The sequence below is a fragment of the Pleurodeles waltl genome, chromosome 6, assembly GCF_031143425.1.
Source record: "Pleurodeles waltl isolate 20211129_DDA chromosome 6, aPleWal1.hap1.20221129, whole genome shotgun sequence".
In the NCBI taxonomy this organism is placed as follows: Eukaryota; Metazoa; Chordata; class Amphibia; order Caudata; family Salamandridae; genus Pleurodeles; species Pleurodeles waltl.
The window spans coordinates 29,349,856-29,366,189 of NC_090445.1; the positions used below are offsets into that span (position 1 = coordinate 29,349,856).

Consider the following 16,334-nt stretch of genomic DNA (forward strand, 5'->3'; position numbering starts at 1 on the left):
TCTGGCATGATTCATCAGCAGGATGCAGAAGGGCAGGAGCCCCAGCAGCCTCAGAGTCATTCTCACCGAAATCCAGGACAGAGGCTGAAACATTGGTATCATAAGCTGAATATCCTGGACTCACTGCTTGGGAGGATAGGTCTGAAACGGCACTGTGTCCAGAAATGCTCTGATAAAAAGGAGCACCTGAGAGGGAGTCAGGTGTGACTTTGGCACATTTATAGTGAACCCCAGTGAATGCAGGATGTCAGCCGTAGTCTGAAGATGGAAGACAACAGGCTGGGGCGAGCTCACCTTCAACAGCCAGTCATCGAGATGGGGAAAGACTAAAACCCCTGATCTACACAGGTGAGCTGCGATGACCACCATTGTGAAATGAAAGTGCTTGTGACCTACTTTGAACCACAAGTAACGCCTGTGGGCAGGCAGGATGAGGATGTAAAAATATGCATTTGGCAAGCTCAACGATACCAACCAGTATCCTTGGTGTGTGGCAGACAAGACCTTAGCTGAAGTAAGCATCTTGAATTTCTACATCTTGAGGAAGAGATGGACGGTTAGAGGTATAGAATACGTCAGAGACCTTTCTTCTTTTTTTGGATCAAGAAGTTGCAGGAATAAGAACCACTGCCTACTTCTGATATCAGAACCCTCTCTATTACTCTCTTGGCCAAGAAAGTCCTCTCGGAGTAAGGATAGAAGATCCTCTGTCAGCCGCTCTTGTGTTGGCGGTACAGGGGGAGAGGAGGATTCAAAGGGGAGGGAGTAGCCCCTCCGAATGATTTGCAGGAACCAACTGTATATGTAATGGAATGCCATTGGGAGAAATGGAGTATTTTCCCACTAACTGATCAGCCATGATCACTTATTAGGAGACTAGGAGGGCCTTGAGGTTGCAGCTGCTGGGAAGGTGGGGGTTGGTGGTGGACGACCTCTGGCTATCTGACCCACAGAGTCAGAATGCACTGCGTCCACCTCCACACAAAGCTTCGGGAGCTTGTGCAGGACGATGGCTGGCACAGGGTTGGTGCGGTGGCACACCCCTTCCATAGCCACGAAAGGCAGCCTGGGGATGCGGGGTAACTGAGGCCCAAGGACTTGGCCGTAGCCCGCAAGTCCTTATAGTGCTCCAGCATCAAGTCTGCTTTCTCTCCGAAGAGACTTGTCATATTGAAGGGCTTGTCCATGAGGTTGGCCTGGCCATCCCCCGAAAAGCCAGATGTTCTCAGCCAGACGTGGTATTAAAGTGCCACTGTGGACAAAACAGCTTTGCCCTGCGAGTCTGTTGTGTCCAATCCACACGTGATGGTGAACTTTGCTGCATCTCTCCTGTCCTTCACGGCTTGGGAGAGGATGGCCTGGGCCTCGTCAGGAACCTTTGGCAGTGATTGCACAACCGTATCCCACTATATGTGAGAATAATGGCTCAAAAGGCATGCAGTGATCACAGACCACAATGCTAGGCTGGTGCAAGAAAACATTTCCTTTCCCAAGGTGTCCATCCTTTTGGATTCCCTGTCCGGGGGAGCAGCAGGGAAGTTGAGGTTTAGACTATCAAGCTCTCAGTGATGGGGTGTTGGGTGAGGAAACTCGGGTCACCTGGTGTGGAGCAATGGCGGCGGGCAACTGTCCTGTTCATAGGAGCCCCTGTGCTGGGTGGAGGAAGCTCCAGGCTGAAGCACTTCTGTCAAGAGGGTTGTATTGACTGCTGCAGAGGGGAGGTAGAAGACCGTCGCTGCCCTCTTTAACACCACTGCCTAGGATGTTCCCTCCTCCATAGCCATGGTAGGGGGAGAAAGCAAACCAGTATCTGGAGATGTGCCCAGTCCACTGGCATCACACAAGTTCCTCATACCAGTCCATAGATTTTACCAACTGGTATTCTAAAAAGGTCCTGTGACTTCTCCCATTCCCCCTCTATGCCTGGCTGCTCCGAAAAATGCTCGGGGAACAACCTAGGACCAATGGGACCTGTTGGCGCCTCAGTCTGCATCAAGCGACACCATTCAGTCTTGTTGAGGATTAGAATGGGTCTGGCGCCGCCGGGAGCATCGCGTCTGAACCGACACTGGAAAAAGATGCACTGTCACAACCAGCACCACTCCAGATCCGAGATCGGTTCCGTGAGACCCCATTGGTGCCGATGCCAGAGCCGTCGGTGCAGAAACTGATGGGGCCTCTGCTGGCCCTGTAGGGCCTGAAAGAGCTCCAGAGGGGTTGCCCACTCAAATACGCAGAACATGGCCACATAGAACTCTCTCACCTGAGCAGAGGTCGCTCCGGATCTCCGAAATGCAGGAAGGCGAAGAGTTGAGTCTGGCAACGGCTCTGCAAAACCTTGCCTGGAAAGTTGATGTTCCAAAGTTGACACAATGGCCGACGGACGAGTAGAAGTCTAAGCACGCTTGGACTTCTTGTGCTTCTTATGTCTCTTCCTGGAGTGTACTGATGACTTGGAGTTGGACAAAAAGGACTTGGGGTTCCTGAAGCGTTCCCGCAACCTTCTCCTTCGGGAACAAGGCCTTCAAGGAGTCTGGCTAAGTGACGTCGACTGTCGGGCTGCAAGTAGCTTTAGGGACTGCACCCTCAAAGGCTTTGGCGCTATGGCCTGGCAGTCAGAGTATGACTTAAGAGTCGTGGTCGCACTCCAGGCACCACATACAGACATGAGTGGGATCTGAAACCGACATGGTGCGGTGGCAGGTGCCACACGGCTTAAAACCTGCCTTCCCTGAAGACATTCCTTGACACACTCAAAAACCTGTCAAAAAGAGGCAGAGGGTAGCTAGTTCTTCAGATCAGCACTAACTGGAGCAGAAAGAAAAGAACTGAGGTCCGTGCACCGAGGTGGCCCATATATAGGTGACAACGTCACATCTAGCACCAACGGCGCCAGGCAGAACCGAATGAAGCCATCTGACGGCATGCAAGTGTACTTCTCAGGCAAAGATCTTCCGGATCCAGTCTGACGCCTACGAAATTTTAAATGTAAGGAATCTGCAGCTAGATGTCTCCAACAGACTGCCCACACAGAAGTGCTTTGTTAACATGTGGAGCAACACCCACATATCAGCCTTACAGATGTTAACAACTGCCTGCTAAAGTAGTAGTAGATGCATTGGCTCTAGCAGATTTTAATGCAGAGTATAATCCATTGAGAGATGGTCCTCTTTTGCACCTCATTTTCCTTCTTTTCTCTGGTGAATTCAATGAAAAGCTGATCAGTCGGTGGCCTATGGTAGTATTGATATAAAAACCAAGAGCCCTCTTTGGATCCAAACGATGGAGTCTCTCCTTCGCTTTGGAGAGGTGTAGGGCAGCAAAGAAAGTCAGAAAGGGGATTATCTGTTCGAAGTGAAAAAGGATCACCACTTAAGGGAGAAATGAGGGATGTATGCAGAGAACCAGTTGTCCTGGTATAAGAGTGCAGTGGGTGAACTTAGAGGCCTGAAGCTCACATGCTCCAATTCAAAGTAATGCCCAACAAAAGGACCATTTTAGGAGTCAACAGCCTCAGATGACAACTATGCATGGGTTCAATGGGAGATCATATGAGGTAGGTTAAAACCAAATTCAATTCCTGCTGGGCCATAATGAAAGCAGAAGGCGGAAACGTGTTGCAGATTACTTAAATACAGAACTGCAGAAATGACAAAACAGAAAAAAAAATATCCCTTAACTGTGCCCAGAACAAGGCTTTGCTGGGCCAATGATAACACAAAAAATAACACCTCAGACAGATGCCACGAAGTGGGCCAACATGCTTGTCTGAAAACAGAGCCACAAACTTGTTCCAATGGCAAGCTCATACCGATTTCATGTTGGGACACCCGACTGCCAGAATAACATTGAGAACCTCAGAAGGAAGAAAGTAGCGGAAGTAGCATCCACAACCTACTTCTGTTGTCAGAACCATTTCAATGGCTCTTTTTGCCAAAACAGCCTCCACTTCCTGGTATAACAAGGGCAGGTGGGCCTCCGACAATCATTGTACAGATGGTGGCATGGCCGGATGGGTTTCAAGAAAATGAAGGGCGTTAATCCACCAACCGATTTGTAGCACTATGGAACTCATTGTCCCGCTGATCCAATGGTAAATCTTGCTGCGTCCCGGCCGTCAAGAACAGCTGGCATGAGGAATGAAAACTCTCCTGGTGCAGGACACTGCTGATGTGCAACCTGACAGTTCACTGGGACCCCAAGAACAAGGCTTGGACTAGGTGCTGAGGAGGACATCTGTGAGGGCTTGTTAAAAGGAAGCAGGACCCTCTGCACTGGGCTGCTCCAGAAGAAGCACCTCTGTTAAGACATTAGCTTGAACTTCCACTGATGGAAGCTAGCAATCAAGGACCTCAGCAGACCCCCTCATCACCATTCCGAATTATGCGGATTTCAATGGCTTGCCCAGATAGGAGACTATCCCGTAGTCTGGCGAAGTGTCCAGTCCGATGGCATGACCTAACTCCTCATACCAGTACTCCTCCAGTAAGGTTTCAGCTATCTTGTCTGTGGGGTCAAAGCCCCGTACTCAGCGTCGTCCTCAAACTCCCCAAACGACAGAGCCACAGTGTCTGAGACAAAAGCCAGTCTTGTCCCATGTGTCAGCAGCCTTGAGTTTGGACATGGTCGACCGGCACCATCTTGGAGTCTGAAAGGACGATGGATTCACCATCATCATGTGGTGTCCAGGACAACGGTGCCGTGGGACCAAGACCCATTTAGGGTAGGGGAGCCGAAATGGAGCTCGGGACCAGAGTCTAACGGTCAGGGGGCAGATCCAGAGGGTCCGAACTGCATTTGGGTGGGAGGATAATAATAAACTGGTTGTGACACTTCTTGGCTCCTTGGGGTTCAAAGGCAATCCAGAGTGAGTCGGTAGCCCAAAGATGATGGCTTCACAGAGCTCCTGACACTGGGAATAGCTATTCCTGAAGCTCAGAATAGCTCTGGCTCCAGGAAGCTCTGGAAGGAGTCTGCACCTTCTGCATGGGAGGTGCACAGGGCCTAGAGGCCTGGGGACAGCTGCAGACTCCTTCTTGGGACTTTGAAGGGCACAGATTAGTTGAGTAACGCTTCGAGTTCTTTTTTTTTGGACTTGTCCAAAGACGACTTCGACTTGGAGGACGAGCGGTCGCTTAAACAGCTCTGGGAGTGGGTTTGAGATCATCTGCAGGACAGACGTCCTCAAGAGCAGGCATGCTGAAGGGATTTGCATTGCTGTGCCGCACAAAACTTCAGCGACCCCTCCCGAATAGCTTTCAAGTGCATCAAAAGGCAGCCTGAACAGCATTAGTAGTCACGGCTTGACCCAAAGCACCCAAGGCAAACCAAGTGGGGATCAATCTCAGATATCTGCCTGTGGCATTACCTGCAAGGTTTAAAACTTGTAGGCTTCCGTGGGGACATGTCCCTAGCACACTGGAAACAATTCTGGAAAAACAGCTTAGCAAAAGTCAATACAAAGTTGGTCAAAAAGTGACCAAGGTTTATCTCTGTCGATCCACGGCTGTCGGCACGGAAAAAAAAGGAACCGATGTCAGTGCACTCAGACACGGACATCAATTTGGTGCAGTCAGCGTCACCTACCAATGCACAGAGGTACCGCTTAAGATTTTCTGGAACCAGTCTGATGCTTGGAGGATATTCTAAGGCAAGGACTCTGCAATTAGAAGCCTCTCATAAAAAATAAAAATAAAAAAAAAATTAAAAAAAAACATTCAAGGAGCATTCCGAGAAGTGGTATTAGCAAGTTTCAGAACAAAAAGGTGCAGCTAAGCGTATACAAGATGGCAGAAGCCAGTCTGCCCACCCACTTTTACAAGAAGCAGGGTCACTTCACGCTAGCAAAATAGTCTTTGACTCATGAGCCAGCTCTTTACCCAGAATGCGGAAGCACAAATTGAAAATTTTGGGTTACGTGCAGATGGCATTCTAGACCTGACATCTAGCGATCCGAAGCAAAGAACACACGAGGAGCCAGGGATGTCTAGATTATGCACAACAAGGAGAGCAGATAGTCAACTGGCTACACATCCTGAGTCACACTTCCCTCCAGTGCCAAGGGAGGCAGGTTCAGAAAACTGCAGTCAGAGTAACCGTGATGTGCTTTTGAATGCCATCAACACACTTCTCTACTGGGATGTCAGGCAGGGTCCCTGGACTCTGGTGAAGTGGTCTGTGAAGACCGAGGACGAACACCTACTGAGCAACCATAGGGGACAACATCTCTGCCCCAGCCAGACCTGGAGAAACCGGTTGGCACTATGAACACTAGATGAGCACTGATCAGAGGTGTGGGGCTGCACCAGAAGGGTGAGTGGAGACGAGTAACAGCACATTTATTCTTATTTACTGTTAATTCCACACTTGGTGCCACAAACGTTTAGTGCTCCATAGAACAGTGCATAACCTGGGGTCTTATTAAGGAACTCTGATTTAATCAACCTTGGAAAAAAGAGTGCTCTAATCAGCCCCAGCAGGGCTCCAACTTCTAATAGCAAGACAGCCACAGATGTGTAGTGCAATAATTGATCTCAGTAAGGTGTACTGCCAGCAAGCAGAGACAAATTACACAGCTACTGCAGGGGAGGGGACGCTTAATGGCGCATGCACTGCCCCAAAGGGGGGGGTTCTCTTAGTGAGAGGTGAAACATGTAGAGAAGACCACAATAAAACTGCTATATGACTAAAAAGCAGACACACAGCCAGGCACCTTCACACGGAAACTTGTACTTTCACATTTATCACAACATCCTGCCCCTCACCCTGGAAAGTGCATAAACGGTGCAGCGCCTGCGGTTTTAGAAGCACTTTGATTGGCTCTCCTTAGCACTGGGCAGACTCACCAGCTCATTGGGGTGCACCAGGAGCAGGTAGATGCCGGGGTGCTTGTCAAAGACCTGGAATGAGTACCCGACTCTCTCCATCTTGCACAAGGCTTCCACGCACAGCTCACCTAAGGTGAAAAAAGAAGGAAAACTCAAAAAAGAGGATGGTCTTGCAGAAGGCACCAGACAATTACCGCTAGTGAAAAGTTGGCAAGTACAAGGTCACTTGTTCACTACAAAGACGATTGTGAACAGGACTGTGTTACCAGTACCTGCCATCCCTGGGTTTCCAAAATTCTGCAAAAGAGCATTGGTGCCTACGGCAGCCTCTGCGCCCTTTAAGGGTGAGGGCCAAATACAGGGCTGGCTTTTGCTTTGGGTGGAGGGGGGGCATACGATGGTTGACAAACTATTTTGGCACCCGCCCCCACCTCCTCAAAGTCCTTCACTACCACCCAGGAAAGGTACCCCTCATCCCTCCATGGCCTCTCTCTCACATACAGTTCATGTGTTTTAAAGTGCAGGTAAAGGCTGGTGTTACTAATCCACTCAGCTATCGGCATAAAATGCAGGTCTGTGCTTCGCAGCAGGCATATTAACTGTCTGCGCTACTTTATGGCGAGTCAAATCTGCCACTAGACTAAACTCCCAACCCATCTCTCTCTCTGGCAAGGGCATTTCCCATCTCTCTAGCAGAACATTAAGCACAAGAGTATTCTTGGCATTTTTATTGCTGCCTGAAAGCTGGACGCACCAGGAACTCCAGAGCAGGTGCTTTTAAACCATAAGTTAATGCTAAAAACAGCGCCCCCTCTTGAGGTCAGTGAGCTGGCCCTGACCAGACAGACACCGGTGCAGCAGTAAAACCCTGTTCCCAGCTCTTGGCGAGCGGCTGCAGGCTCTCAGGCATGGCCTCGGGTACCCAATCTCGAACCTACAGGCTCTCTTTGTGGCAAAAGTTGGACCATGACAGGGTGGAGGAAGCTATGGAGGGACCCCGATTCCTGTAAATATGGGGGCCGTGCAATAACAAAGTCAGACAAAAGAGAAAACGAAGTATGGTGGCGATTTTTAGGCCACAAGGGACGTGTGAGTCTATATAGCCCTCTTCTGAACTCGGTGCCTGTAAGTCAGTACCCCAAGCCTCGGTGCAGCACCCCCAACCCCTATAGCAACAAGGGCGCAGGTCATCGGTGCCTACTCACGGATACTTACTGAGCCGTTCATCCAGCAGCAGGTACGGGTACTTAAGCACCTCCAGGAGCGGCACCCGCAGGTTGTTCTCAAACTCGGGCCCCACGAACTCCGGCAGCTTCGTCTCCCCGTCTTCCTCCACGAAAAACAACTCCTCATCTTCAATGCTCTCATCTTTCATCGTCTTCTCGAACTGGGCGACGAGGCGAGACGTTTCCGCCTCCCATAAGGCCTGGACACAGAACACAAACAAAAAGTAATGATAACAACTGTTACCAATCACCTTGTTGTTGAGCAGCTTCAGGGTGTACCTTGTGAAAGTCTGCATCAGAGCAGCCGTCCAGCCTGGAGAAACCCGCAGCTCCTTCCCCTGCCCTGGCTCTCTAGCAGTCTCCAGCAACTAGGGTGGGAATGCTGCTGTGTGATGACGTCAGCCAGCGTTCCGGAACGCTGCTTTGTGTGATGACGTCAGCCAGCGTTCCGGAATGCTGCTTTGTGTGATGACGTCAGCTGCTTTGTGTGATGACGTCAGCTAGCGTTCCGGAATGCTGCTTTGATGACGTCAGCTGCCGTTCGGACAGCGAGTTTGTGAGATGACGTAAGCTGGCCTTTTGGAATAGGGTCTGATTTGATGACGTCAACTGGGGTTTATCGGACAGCGCCCATTTGATAGGGAATGGATTGGTTGTATTTATTGCCTTTATTGTTCTCGGGGCCCCGGATAGGTTTGTGGAACCCTCACTCAGGTCTGTGAGCTGTACTCCTGCTGTACATGGGCCTGTGGACCCTTGGCCACACTGACTGCAGTGGTGGTCTCTGTAATAAACAGAGCTTCAATCACAGGAATGACTACAGTGAAAGTCCTTTCACGGCCTTTAAATTAACACCACTCCTCGGAGGCTGCATCTGAAGGCAGGATAAGCACTGGCAAAGACGAAAGAGTAAGCCTGGGCAAACTTGTGCAACTTTTTTACTGTAACCATATCCCTCGTAAAAAAGAAGGGAATAAAACATGTACCACTAAAGGTGGCCTCCATTCACTTGCAATAAAAAATATAAATTAAAAATAATTACCATCACCTATAATTTGAATAACACAGTATGGAAGCTTCCTCTGAGACAGGGATACTTAGATAAAATAAATACATTCTTTTTACTTTCCATACACATTACAGGAAAGTGTGATAATTGTTGGTGTAAAGAAACAGATTTTGATAATTTTTATCTTGAAAACCCAATCTAAATGCAGAAGAATAAAAAAAAAAAAAAAAAAAAGCATTGGCAAAGCCAATAGGTTTCACTTATGCAAGAGTTGTCACTAGGTTTGTCCTTCTTTTTGTACATGTGGAACATGGGATTTTTTTTAAAAAAAGCACTATGATGCGGCCAGCGTTGACCAGACCGCATCTCAGCACTTTTTTTTCTTTTAAGCCAGATATGTGCAATTTAATAACATATCTACTTATCCAGGGGACAGGCTGCTTCATAAATCTACTAGCCCTGTAAAAAATAATCTACGTATCCCTTTAGTGCAGCAACAAATACTGCAGCAATCTTGAAATACTTAAGTAGGGCTTGAACACAAGCAATTCCATTGTTTTGCCACCTTTCTGTAGATCTACATACTGGGGCTGGAGGTAGTAGTAAGGAATGTTCCTGGGTTGAAATGCCTTTTTGAGTCTGTGCAAACCTAACTTGCATGTTTTGTCGGGTTTCACCAGCTCTTATCTAATCTTTTCCCAAACTGGGAAAGTTTGCAAATTTACTTCAGATAAAGGTCTGATGTAAAACTTCTTCCAGGGTTGGGGAAAAACAAAATAGTTGAGGGAAAGTAAACTTGTAAATGCTTAGCAGATTTTCACAGAAGCAAATCTACACATGCATAGTTTCGCTAAAATACAATTCACAAACATTTTCTGGGAATACAATTTACTCGTCTACTTCTGTAAATTCTTGTGAATTCATGAAATACATAAATCTGCACTAACGCAAAGACATACCATGGGTGCACTTTTGTGAGAAGAGGGCCTAAGGTCTGGCGTGAACCAAGACCTTTTGTTTTTATTAAAATTCCATCTATCGGCTGGCTTCACTGTGAATGAGCACAATCTGCTTTTTCAAAAGAAGCTTATCAGCACACAAAGTAGTTATGTTCAGTGCCAGGAACTACTATGGCAATGTGTGGTTTTTGAGACGCAATGAAAATGTCACTTACCCAGTGTACATCTGTTCGTGGCATTAGTCGCTGCAGATTCACATGTTTCGCACAGTCCGCTGCCTGGTGTTGGGCTCGGAGTATTACAAGTTGTTTTTCTTCGAAGAAGTCTTTTTTGGTCACGGGACCGAAGGACTCCTCCCTCTTCGGCTCCATTGCACATGGGCGTCGACTCCATCTTAGATTGTTTTCTCCGCAGAGGGTGAGGATGGAGTTGTTTGCTATAAATAGTGCCCATGCAATGGAGTGAATACGTATGTACATAAAAAGTTTATAATAATTATTTACAAATGTACAAATGTTTAAGATTTAAGATGTACTTCTAAACGGCTACAGGCTTCCCGGGGAGGCGGGAGGGCACATGTGAATCTGCAGCGACTAATGCCACGAACAGATGTACACTGGGTAAGTGACATTTTCAGTTCGATGGCATATGTTGCTGCAGATACACATGTTTCGCATAGACTATAAAGCAGTTACCTCCCCTAAAAGCGGTGGTTTAGCCTGTAGGAGTTGAAGTAGTTTGGAATAATGTTCTTAGTACAGCTTGGCCCACTGTAGCTTGTTGTGCATTTAGTACGTCTACACAGTAGTGTTTAGTAAATGTATGAGGCGTAGACCAGGTTGCAGCCTTACATATTTCGCTCATAGGAATGTTTCCTAGAAAGGCCATTGTAGCACCTTTCTTTCTGGTTGAGTGTGCCTTTGGTGTAATAGGCAATTCTCTTTTGGCTTTAAGATAGCATGTTTGAATACATCTGACTATCCATCTAGCAATGCCTTGTTTAGAGATTGGATTTCCTATGTGTGGTTTTTGAAAAGCTATGAACAGTTGTTTAGTTTTCCTGATTAGCTTTGTTCTGTCAATGTAGTACATTAGTGCTCTTTTGATGTCTAATGTATGTAGTGCCCTTTCAGCCACGGAATCTGGTTGTGGGAAGAACACTGGCAATTCTACTGTTTGATTTAAATGGAATGGTGAGATTACTTTTGGTAGAAATTTTGGATTTGTTCTTAGAACTATTTTATTTTTGTGTATTTGAATAAATGGTTCTTGTATGGTAAATGCCTGTATTTCACTTACTCTTCTGAGGGATGTGATTGCAATGAGAAATGCGACTTTCCAGGTTAGATATTGCATTTCACAGGAATGCATGGGTTCGAAAGGTGGACCCATGAGTCTTGTTAAGACGATGTTAAGGTTCCATGAAGGAACTGGTGGTGTTCTTGGTGGTATAATTCTTTTTAGCCCTTCCATGAATGCTTTAATAACTGGTATTCTAAATAGAGACGATGAATGAGTAGTTTGTAGGTAAGCAGATATTGCTGCGAGGTGTATTTTTATAGATGAAAAAGCGAGATTTGCTTTTTGCAAATGTAGTAAGTATCCCACTATGTCCTTTGTAGAGGCATGCAATGGTTGGATTTGATTGGTATGGCAGTAGCAAACAAATCTTTTCCACTTAGATGCATAGCAGTGTCTAGTGGAAGCTTTTCTAGCTTGTTTTATGACCTCCATACATTCTTGTGTGAGGTCTAAATGTCCGAATTCTAGGATTTCAGGAGCCAAATTGCCAGATTCAATGATGCTGGGTTTGGATGCCTGATCTGTTGTTTGTGTTGTGTTAACAGATCTGGTCTGTTGGGTAGTTTGACATGCAGTACTAGTGAAAGGTCTAGTAGAGTTGTATACCAAGGTTGTCTTGCCCATGTGGGTGCTATCAGTATGAGTTTGAGTTGATTTTGGCTCAACTTGTTTACTAGATATGGAAGGAGAGGGAGAGGGGGAAAAGCGTATGCAAATATCCCTGACCAACTCATCCATAGAGCATTGCCTTGTGATTCGCGGTGTGGGTACCTGGATGCGAAGTTTTGGCATTTTGCGTTTTCTTTTGTTGCGAACAAATCTATTTGGGGTGTTCCCCAAATTTGAAAGTACTTGTTCAGAACTTGGGGGTGAATTTCCCATTCGTGGACTTGTTGGTGGTCTCGCGAAAGGTTGTCTGCTAGTTGGTTTTGGATCCCTGGAATAAATTGTGCTATTAGGCGAATGTTGTTGTGAGTCGCCCACTGCCATATTTTTTGTGTTAGGAGACACAATTGTGTTGAGTGTGTTCCTCCTTGTTTGTTTAAATAATATATTGTTGTCATGTTGTCTGTTTTGACAAGAATGTATTTGTGTGTTATTATGGGTTGAAAGGCTTTTAACGCTAGAAATACTGCTAACAGTTCTAGGTAATTGATATGAAATTTTGTTTGGTGTACATCCCATTGTCCTTGAATGCTGTGGTGATTGAGGTGTGCTCCCCACCCTGTCATGGAAGCATCTGTTGTTATAACGTATTGAGGCACTGGGTCCTGAAATGTCCGCCCTTTGTTTAAATTGTTGCTGTTCCACCATAGAAGCGAGAGGTATGTTTGGCGGTCTACCAACACCAGATCTTGAAGTTGACCCTGTGCCTGTGACCATTGTGATGCTAGGCACTGTTGTAAGGGTCGCATGTGTAGTCTTGCGTTTGGGACAATGGCTATGCATGATGACATCATGCCTAGAAGTTTTAGCACAAATTTTGCTTGTATCTTTTGGTTTGGAAACATAGCACTTATTACCTTGTGGAATGCTTGCACTCTTTGTGGACTTGGAGTGGCAATTCCTTTTGATGTGTTGATGGTTGCCCCTAGATATTGTTGTGTCTGACACGGTTCGAGGTGTGACTTTGTATAGTTGATGGAGAAACCCAGTTTGTGAAGGGTTTGTATGACATATGTGGTGTCGTTTGTGCTCTTTTTTACTGTGTTGGTCTTGATTAGCCAATCGTCTAGGTAAGGAAACGCATATATCTGTTGTCTCCTGATATGTGCTGCTACTACTGCTAGACATTTTGTGAATACTCTTGGTGCAGTTGTTATTCCGAATGGCAACATTCGAATTGGTAATGGATTGGTAATGCATTCCTTTGAATACGAACCTTAGGTACTTTCTGTGAGAAGGGTGTATCGGTATATGAAAGTACGCATCTTTTAGGTCTAATGTGGTCATGTAATCTTGCTGTTTGAGCAGTGGAATGATGTCTTGTAGTGTGACCATGTGAAAGTGGTCCGATATGATGTAGGTATTTAGTGTCCTGAGATCTAATATTGGTCTTAATGTTTTGTCTTTTTTGGGAATTAGAAAGTACAGGGAGTAAACTCCTGTGTTTTTTTGTTGTACTGGTACTAACTCTATTGCATCCTTTTGCAGTAGTGCTTGAACTTCTAGTCCTAAAAGTTCTAAATGTTGTGGTGACATTTTGCGTGTTTTTGGAGGGATGTTTGGTGGGAATTTGTGGAATTCTATGCAATAGCCATGTTGGATTATTGCTAATACCCAATTGTCTGTTGTAATCTGCTCCCAAGATTGGTAGAATTGGCTTAGTCTTCCCCCCACTGGTGTTGAGTGAAGGGGTTGTGTGACTTGAAAGTCACTGTTTAGGTGGAGGTGTTTTTGGAGTCTGGAATCTTCCCCTACTCCTTGGGAATTGACCCCCTCTATATCCCCTGAAACCTCCTCTTTGGAATGAACCCTGATATGGTGTGGTTCTTGTTTGTTGGCTGGTGGTGTCTGTGGGTTGGCCACGAAACCCCCCTCTAAATGGAGTTTTCCTAAAAGAGCCTCTGCTGGGAGTAGAGTGCGCCTATGGCTTTGGCCGTGTCTGTGTCCTTTTTAAGTTTTTCAATGGCTGTGTCCACTTCAGGGCCAAAAAGTTGTTTCTCGTTGAAGGGCATTTTAAGGACAGCCTGCTGGATTTCTGGTTTGAAACCTGAAGTGCGGAGCCAAGCGTGTCTCCTTATGGTGACAGCAGTGTTGACTGTTCTCGCTGCAGTATCGGCTGCGTCCATTGAAGAGCGGATTTGATTGTTTGAGATCGTTTGTCCCTCTTCAACTATTTGCTGCACCCTTTTTTGGTATTCCTGTGGAAGATGGTCTATGAGAAGTTGCATCTCATCCCAGTGTGCGCGGTCATATCGGGCCAGCAGCGCTTGAGAATTTGCGATGCGCCACTGGTTGGCTGCCTGTGATGCTACTCTTTTTCCTGCCGCATCAAATTTTCTGCTTTCTTTGTCCGGAGGTGGGGCGTCGCCAGATGTATGGGAATTTGCTCTTTTGCGAGCTGCCCCTACTACTACGGAGTCAGGTGGTAACTGCGAAGTAATAAACACTGGGTCTGTGGGTGGTGGTTTGTATTTCTTATCCACCCTTGGGGTGATGGCTCTTGATTTTACGGGCTCTTCAAAAATTTGTTTTGCGTGCCGTAACATCCCTGGTAGCATTGGGAGACATTGATATTGGCTATGTGTAGCCGAGAGGGTGTTAAATAAAAAATCATCCTCTATAGGATCGGAATGCAGTTGGACATTGTGGAATTCTGCTGCCCTAGCCACCAGTTGCGAGTATGAGGTACTGTCCTCTGGCGGTGACGGCTTTGTGGGGTATGAATCGGGATCATTGTCCGGCACTGGGGTGTCATATAGGTCCCAAGCGTCTTGATCCTGATTATCTTGACTTATGGTAGTTTGCGCTGGTGAGTGCATTTGTGGCGGTGTTTGTGCCGGCGATGCCTGTTGTGGTGGAGAGGGCGGAGGCGTGACTTTTTTAACCATTTTGGCTTGTGGTTGTGCGTCATCCTTGAGAAGTCCGATCCTTCTTTTTCTCATTATTGGGGGAAGGGTTGATATCTTCCCTGTGTCTTGCTGGATGTACAGTCTCTTTTGTGTGTAGTCTGATTCTACACTTTGGAGCTCTTGTCCAAATCTGTGCATCTGGCCACTTATTCCTTGTTCCTCTGTGTAGGATGGAGGTGTGGAACTTTTCGGCGCTGAGAGAGAATCTTTTTTCGGCTTCGGCACCGACAGAATTTTTGTGGCTTTCGGCAGGGTGTCTCGGTGCCGATGTTTTTCGGTGCCGGCATCTTGTTTTTGCCTCTCGGAGCCGCTATGGGCGTGCCCTTTTTCGGCGCCTTCGACGGCTCGCCGGTTTTATGGGTCGAGCCATGGCCTGTTGGCAGTGGCGTCCCCTGGGCTTTTGTCTTCTCGATGGTTTTAATTTTCGACGTCTTACTCACTGTTTGTTGCTGTTGTTCGACGTCGGAGTCTCCGGAATCTGATTCCGGAACCGAGAATGTTTCCTCTTCGTCGTCGAAACGTTGTTTTGTCGGCGTGGACGCCATTTGTAGACGCCTGGCTCTTCGGTCCCGGAGTGTTTTTCTGGACCGGAAGGCTCGACAGGCCTCACAGGTATCCTCCTTGTGCTCGGGGGACAAGCACAAGTTACAGACCAAGTGCTGATCTGTATAAGGATACTTACTGTGACATTTTGGGCAGAAACGAAACGGGGTCCGTTCCATCGGCTTCGATGTCGCACGCGGTCGGGCCGACCAGGCCCCGACGGGGGATCGAAGCTACCCCAAAGTCTTCCGATGATCGGTGTCGATGTACCTAACTATCCCGATACCGAACGGAACAATACCGACGCTTTCTTCCGAGATTCTGACTAACTTTCAGAACCGAAACACGGAGCGAAAAGGAATACGTCCGAACCCGACAGCGGAAAAAAAACAATCTAAGATGGAGTCGACGCCCATGCGCAATGGAGCCGAAGAGGGAGGAGTCCTTCGGTCCCGTGACCAAAAAAGACTTCTTAGAAGAAAAACAACTTGTAATACTCCGAGCCCAACACCAGGCAGCGGACTGTGCGAAACATGTGTATCTGCAGCAACATATGCCATCGAACAAATAGTTTTGCCAATGTTTGTTACAAAAGTGAGAGCCCAGCAGCTCTCACAGCAATAAAGTTTTACAAAAGCCATGTCAAAACAAGACACTCATTGACAAAACAGAAAGACTGACCACCAATGTCAGGCCTACTGGCTTTGCCAGTGTTGACTTATGTTCATGTTTTCCATAATCTAGTTGAAACTGGTTACGCTGACCTTCCCATTATGAATAATTTTTGGAAATACTAGCATCATCAACACATTTTACTAAATAATGCTTAACAAATTGTACCTAATAGTTCACAGTAGTTTAGCAAAACGCTTTTTTCCCCCCTAGCTGCAGTT

General features: G+C 46.8%; 1 protein-coding gene across 4 annotated transcripts in view; it reads right to left on the reverse strand.

The window, feature by feature from the left end:
- The window catches only part of SETX (senataxin), a 419,011-nt gene that overhangs the window by 315,880 nt on the left and 86,797 nt on the right, over positions 1-16,334 (reverse strand). For all 4 annotated transcript variants that reach the window (XM_069237106.1, XM_069237104.1, XM_069237107.1 and 1 more), the window contains 2 exons: positions 8,043-8,253; positions 6,846-6,955 (listed from right to left, as the gene is read on the reverse strand). In XM_069237106.1, the coding sequence (XP_069093207.1) occupies positions 6,846-6,955; positions 8,043-8,253 (321 nt within the window). The remainder of the gene's footprint in view (positions 1-6,845; positions 6,956-8,042; positions 8,254-16,334) is intronic.